This window comes from Penicillium arizonense (genome assembly GCF_001773325.1).
Source record: "Penicillium arizonense strain CBS 141311 chromosome Unknown PENARI_contig126, whole genome shotgun sequence".
Classification (NCBI taxonomy): domain Eukaryota; kingdom Fungi; phylum Ascomycota; class Eurotiomycetes; order Eurotiales; family Aspergillaceae; genus Penicillium; species Penicillium arizonense.
Window position 1 is genome coordinate 1 of NW_019173403.1, and position 7133 is coordinate 7133.

General features: G+C 47.2%; 3 protein-coding genes across 3 annotated transcripts; 2 read left to right on the forward strand and 1 right to left on the reverse strand.

Annotated features, from left to right (window-relative positions):
* Positions 1-1361: 1361 nt before the first annotated feature.
* Positions 1362-2376, forward strand: PENARI_c126G03330 (alpha/beta hydrolase; the record flags this gene model as incomplete). Its single annotated transcript, XM_022637947.1, has 2 exons — positions 1362-1400; positions 1459-2376. The coding sequence occupies 2 exons, from the start codon at positions 1362-1364 to the stop codon at positions 2374-2376; spliced, it is 957 nt and encodes a 318-aa protein (XP_022482194.1).
* A 487-nt stretch (positions 2377-2863) lies between these two features.
* On the reverse strand, positions 2864-3545 carry PENARI_c126G04972 (uncharacterized protein; the record flags this gene model as incomplete). Its single annotated transcript, XM_022637948.1, has 3 exons — positions 2864-2871; positions 2920-3457; positions 3504-3545. The coding sequence occupies 3 exons, from the start codon at positions 3543-3545 to the stop codon at positions 2864-2866; spliced, it is 588 nt and encodes a 195-aa protein (XP_022482195.1).
* Positions 3546-5343: 1798 nt separating this feature from the next.
* On the forward strand, positions 5344-6918 carry PENARI_c126G10373 (uncharacterized protein; the record flags this gene model as incomplete). Its single annotated transcript, XM_022637949.1, has 1 exon — positions 5344-6918. One exon carries the CDS (start codon positions 5344-5346, stop codon positions 6916-6918), a length of 1575 nt encoding a protein of 524 aa, XP_022482197.1.
* Between the last annotated feature and the right edge of the window lie 215 nt (positions 6919-7133).

Sequence of the window (7133 nt, forward strand, 5' to 3'; positions counted from 1 at the left end):
TTATTCTGATTATTCTGATTATTCTGATTTCGCGCATTAATCGTTTTTCCGTTACACGCGTTATCGTATTACCAAAATACCTGTTCGACTAGGTTTCAAATTTCGAAAGGAATTGCCATCGCACTCGGCGAAGCAGAAGAATATATTATTTCCCATGCAAACTACGTAACTAACATTATATATCTTATATTGTAGGACCCACTAAGATCTACGTACTTTGTGGGATTATTTTTAGCGATTTCTTATACTGTAGGCAAATGTCTAATTTTGGTGACCCGGAGGGTTTTTTTTACAGAAATTGGGGCGAAATTATACATCTCTACAGATCAGCTTTCTACCTCTTTGCTGCTCCAATTAAACCGACCACCATAATTTTCTTATTCTCACCCGATCTACTTTATATTTCCAACTTTGATACGATTGTGACCATTGACATATAAAAACGCGTTTATCTCGCTACTCAAAGTCACCTACAACCCAGGTCGCGGTTTCTTTACCATGAAACCAGTGAGAGGCGCCGTAGATAAGAGCTAAAATCTATCAAATTGCCACTTTAATGGGGCTGCGCCAGGAGATGACCCGTGTGATAACATAGCTTAACTTACTCCATAATTGTTTCATCCTCAATTTTCATTCCCGGCTTGCGAGAATATCAAGCATTGTCGAGTGATACTCCCGGGAATGTCCATGACTATGTGAAGGACGCTGCAAAGAATATCTGGCCCAGAGGACGCTTTTATCCGGCATTGATAGGTATCTAGACTCACCACCTGTGAGTTGGTCCCACCATATGATTGGAGATGCAGACGTGTCGGTTTTGGTTACAATGCGTAGCGAACATTTACGCAAAGGGGGTTATCATATTGAGAAGATAAAGTAGAGATTTTTTTTTTTTTTTTTTTAAGAATTGTGATGCCTGCGAGTATGAATTGCATCGCGGTCTGAAGGCCCGAACCGTCGAACGAACTCTGATCTCTATTTTCCTCTCTATGGCTTCGAAAACACCCTTCAGATGCTTTTGTATCCTTCCAATCACTAACTTTAGTTTAATGCACGGAAGGAATCACCACATATCAAAGCACAGGCCCAATCCAAGGCAAGTCATCGTCAGCATGACTCACTATGAATCTAGCGAGGGCTAAGCCTGAGAAGAGAACAAAATGCCAAACATCATCATGAGCCATTTCGAGTAATACAATGTCAACTCTGATTCATATTCCCAGTCACGTTTATCACCAGGGCTACTTTAACTCGGAAACCCAACGTGACTACAAAGCCCCCGAACTATATAAACTGCCAGAGGGACAGTTACTTTGCACTCATCATACCCTATCGACCAACGGACGATACTTCCAGACGGCATGAATATGGAATCACCTTATGCGCCCGCTTGGAACGAGGTAAGCGGTGACCACATTTACGGCTGCAAATATCCACGCAGTGCTTACAAACCGACAGTTCCTCAAAGAAGTCGGGGGTGAAATGCTTATGACGGGCACCACTGTTGAACAGCTTTTCCAAGACTCCGATGTGAATGCACAAAAGATTACATCTAGATATGAAATCCCTCCGCCCGATAAGTCAGTAAACACCCAGGACATTACCCTCCAGGATTGCTGGGCTCGCATCTACACTCCCCCGTCAGAGAAAGACAGTGGGTCTGTGGCTGTGTTCATTCACGGTGGAGGCTGGATCATGGGAAGCCCGAATATCGAAGATGCGGCATGCCGACGGATTAGCAAGTCAAGTGGTATGAAAGTTGTTAGCATCGGATATCGACTGGCACCCAAATTTAAATTCCCTACTGGTCTCGACGACTGCGTACGAGTTACACTTTGGGCATTGGATCACTTTTCGGTACCTTCCGTGATTATCATGGGAGGCTCAGCGGGTGCTAATCTCGCTTTTGGTGTGACACTGAAACTTGTGGATGCAGGATTTGGGGAGAAGGTGAAAGGTGTACTGGCTCTGGTGCCTGCAACCGTGCATCCCGACGCTGTTCCAGAAGACAAAAGGGATCAGTACACTGCTCTGCATGAAAATGCTAACAATACTGTCAACACTTTGGCTTCGATGGGTTGCTTCTTGGACTCCTATGCAGCACCACCGCACGACAAGTATTTCTCGGTTCTTCTTCATCCTCGTCTGAGAGATTTGAAAAAGGTTTACATTGTCGAATGTGGAACTGACACCCTGAGAGATGATGCACGATTGATGGGAGAAGCGTTGAAGGAGTCTGGTGTGCCTCTTCTGTATGATGCCTATCCTGGGTACCCTCACTACTTCTGGTCATATCCATCTCCAGTGTTAGCGGAGGCTTCCGAGACTTTCCATGAGAACATGTTCCGAGCGCTAGCATGGCTTGATCATGAATGAAAATTGCAAGAAGGAGGGGGTGCATTACTGGTGAATGGATATATTTGCCTACTTTTGTTTGCTAGACACCAAGGACTGATATCCTGTTGTTCGATATTTGTCAGAAGAATATGCTGCTAGAAGACGATATTGAACCTTACGACGCTGTTTAGATTGGAAAAACCAGCAAAACAGAAAAGCTTGTAAGGTGCGTAGCACAAAAGCTATTAAATATCCACCACCCTTCACTGATGGATACCAAAGTTCAGTTTTGGTCCTTTGATGGACGAGTTCTTCAGCGAGCCGATCATCTGCATATCGCGCCCGCTCTATCCAAACTATTTAGCCGCAGATCGTGATCCAATATTTTACCTATATTTCGGATTGCTTGGACAAAGAACCTCAGAAGGAATCTATATGTCAAAGACCAAGCATCGTTTTTTGGTATATTTGTGAGGTTCAACCAAGCGCACTAGCAGCGCCAAAGACGTGAAGCCATGAGACGCGATCAGCCGTCTTATCAACTAGAATGAGATCGCTTCGAATTTTGAACCTCCAATAAACATTTCAGCACATTGGCCTCTCCTTCCAATTTGGAGACTCGCATTTTTAACGCATCCCGCTCTTGCTTGATAGCATCCAGTTCTGCTTCCAATTCATGGGTACGATCAACACGACGTTGGCGATACCGCCGGGCAGCCAGCGTGTTGAGCCTTCTTCTAGATGCTCGGTCGGATGAGTCCTTCGATGATTCGCTCGGCGATGAGCTGGCCGAGGGCGAGGGAGTAGGCGGCACTGTGGATGAGTCGGAGACATTCAGGTTGTCTCGTGGGGTTAACATAGATGGGGTGATGAACGCAAGTTCCTCTGGAGAAAAATTGGGTCCGAGATCAGGCGAGGCATCGAGGGTGGAGGGGGACAGAGGCTGGGTGCATGTAGCAGCATCCCAACTTAGGAGAGCGCGATCGGAAAATGTTGGATCGGGCGGTGGTGCATGGAAGGTGAACTGGTTCTCTGAAGGAGGGGGCACGGAGTAGGATACGGGTAGTGTTGACCAAGCATAGGGATCGTGGAATAAAAAGCCATTGCTCCGGTCGGGGTACTGAGGGTTAGAAGCGTCGGGCAATTGCGAAGGCGATCTCAACGACGTGACGGATGCCGCACCCGATGGAAGATCCGGTGGTAGCCATTGTGAAATAGTTGTGGTTGGGTCCTGAGACCCGAAAGAAGTAGAAATTGGAATGTACTCAAATAATCAGTCGATTGTTCAAGATCTTGCGATGACGGCTTAGAGGAAAGGAAGAAGACGATTCCGGTGCGGATGGAGATAGCGCGTTGGTGGCTGTGGCGGGCCCCCATTGGATGTTTTGTTAATGCTACTGATCAACACATTTATTTACCTGCAATAGAGCGAACCTTTTATATTCCAGTCCTATACTAGGATAGTACTTCTGGATACTCCCCTTTCCATTTAAGACCCGGGCTTACCAGAAAGCTGGGATCCCTATTTGTCCAATGTCCTTGAGCAGAGGGCGAAGACACTTGGAAGACATCAAGAACTGTGTACCAATCTTCTCCGAGTGGCTGTAAGATTAACAATTCTCGACCAATTTCCTCCGAACCACTTTCCTCCGAGCCATTCTTTCCCGAGATACTAAAGGCGTAGTCTGCCGTTCCCTTTTGATTAAAAAACTATCGCCCACCCCATGTCAAATAACATGCCATTGCCTCCCGTCAGTTTTCCATACTTGGTCCTGGCCAGGTGAAATGTTTTACTATTGAATGGAGGACAACAAAATAGCGTAACATGTGACAGTGCTGCATTATCGTCCATGTCCCCGCTACCCTGGGATCAATGGCCTCAGAAACCTAGTATTGTACTGTTATCTCCCTCGATGTCTTCAATTCAAATCTGTGACAGATTATCTAACTCCAAATACCAGATCTGAAGCTGACGGTCTCGCCAAAATGCCTCGTTTTCTTCGTCTAGAGGATAAATGGCAAAAGGAATGGCCGAAATGCTCGGAAACAGCTGCACTTTCAGCTGGGCAAAGAGTGCACGGACAGCAAAAATGCCAGGCAGCGTTCTTTTGTTGTATCCGGCGCATCTTCGGTCTTTTTGCTCACAGAAACACTTTAGTGTCCTGACCTGTCTGAGCAGCTACCTGAGAGCAGCTAGACGGGAATAACCAAAAGCCTTCATGGAAGAATGCCAGTACTCGCTTCTCATGGGGCACGGTTCCACTCGCTCTGTGGATCTCGGAGGTCCAATTAGCGGAAGGAGATATTCCGTCAATCTTCCTGCACAGCTCAGTCGTTCCGAATGGTCGTATTGTACGAGGCTGCGGCTAGCATATTTATTACTTAGCGTCAGCACGAAAGTAACCCAAGAGCGGCTAAGAACAAAAGGACCAAGTCCCGTTTGTTGGGGCTCCCTTAAATGATTCGCGTCGTCTGGTTTGGCACGTGAATTGGGTGATTCGACGTGAAGGGCTACTCCCTGAACTTACGCTTTTTTCTTAATCGGTCAGCGTCGACAGTGCCACATTATCAGCCCTAGACATGGCTACCAACACACTCCATACTTCTGTGAAATTGATTCCAACAGCCGGTGGCAATATTGAGGCGTTCGCTAATAGCGAGGAATCAATCACGGGGTCACAGTCGAAATCTCCTTCGTCTACCTGCGGCTCTGGCAATGACAATGAATTTAATTGTGAGATTTGCAACAAATCTTACTCTCGGCGTATGTCCTCAAATGTTCCTACTCAATAGGTAGAAAGGGTCTGTGTCTAACATGCTAGTCTATCAGATGATCTACGAGATCGACACCGCCGTCGATGTATTGCCAAAGGAGACCGGAACCGCAAGTCCAAGCAGAAGTCCTGTAAAACATGCGCTCAAAAGAAGATCCGTTGTTCTTTGTCCCGTCCTTCCTGTGCTCGGTGTGCTCAATTGGGAAACTCATGTCAATACCCTTCCGGCGAAATGGCAGTAGCCGATGTCGGAGAGATTGGATACAATTTTCGCCTGGTCAGTACGACTCCACCTATGGCCACAACTATTCAGGAACAGCCACGCAACCTCAAGTCTATGGCATCTGGGCCCTCACAGTCTACCGAGATGATGAAGTCTGTCTCAATGGCCGACACTCCAGATGAAAACCACCAGGCATCTGTGGGATCCATGCTGAACCTCAACGCCCAACTATCTACCCCATGGCCACCCTTCGATTTTGAAAGTATGCAATTTGCAGAGGATAACATACCAGACGACTTTTGGTCTTATCCAACTGAGATACCTGGGAGCTCTCTGCCATGGAATGGAGACGTAACACACCTTCCCGAGTTTGAACCAACAAACAGCGAAATCTTCAACGCAATTCAACCTCCCCCGACCAGGTCATTGAATTCTGTTCAGACTTCAACTTCCGATCAATCTGTTTCAGGTCATCTTGATATCATCCAACACATCACAGAGTACGAATCAAGTGCATCCGCACCGAGCGTCCAATCGAAATCCTCTTCTTCATCAGAAAGCAAGTGGCTCGACAGTTTCAACGAAGAGGAGCGTTCAATGTCTGTAAACCTGGACAATAGGCTTTACAGTCCCTCTCATCTCATCTTCGGTCACACATTCATGGTCGGCTTGGGACATCAGATCCGGACTGACTCAAGCAGTCTGTGCCAGGAGATGCTCGAGCATCTGCGGGAATATCCCGGTCTCATTCTCGACCGAGACTTTTGGTCCCCCTTCGTCCACCACAGACTATACCGCTGCTCTTTGGGTGGAATGGCACCACCAATGGCAGACGCTTTGGCTTGTGTAGGTGCATACGCGAGCACAGTCGGCTCAAATTCCGGTTTGGTTGATCGGATGATATCCCAAGAGCGGGAGAAGCTTGTGCGGAATTTCCACAGTTACACCGATACCCCTGAATTCTGCCTGGCTGCTATGCATGCTGTATGCATTTATCAAACTATTGGACTGTTCGGTGACAGCTTCTTACCTGCGGCTGTTAAAGAAGCAGTGTTTAGCAATGGAAGTGAGGAGCGGCGGCAGGAGTTTGAGAGATCTGCCGAACTCTATAGCTCATTCTTGTTGAAGATGGCCCGACGACTATCGAGTGTCCATTCGAAGGCCCTCCAAATCCACCACGAGGATGAAAACGATTGGAACCAATGGAAATTCATGGAATCCCTTCGTCGGAACTTCTTCTTCGTTCATATAATCAACATTCTGGACTCGCAGGCACGAAAGTTGAACGAGAGCTACTTTGAGCCACTGAACGACAACATGATTCTCAGGCTTCCACTTCCTGCTCCGGAACGAATGTGGAGGGCGTGCAGCGCCGAAGAGTGGATGATTGCGCGTGCACAAACACTGGGACCTTCGATTCCACCGAAGTCCCCTGGAAGTGGTGGTGAACCGTCTCTTCGGACACTGGGACATGTCTTGCAGGCAGTCCATGCAGGAAAGGTGAATGTCGCGTCGTTATTGCCACTAAATCGCATGATCCTGGCGAGCGCTATCATTTCCCCACCAGGGGCTGCATCATTCTAGTCGAGACCTTTAAGCTCCTATGCTTTAGGCTTAGTCGTTAGGGTTAAGTTGCCATGTGTGTACATTCTCTTATCTCGAATGACTAGCCGTAGACTTTGGGTTTTGGATGATTCCAAACGTTACAAATCATCCCTCATTTGACGCACGTTTTGAATGTGTATTTACGTCTGAAGTAGCGACATATTCAGCTAGATTTCTCGCTCTATCAAGAAGTA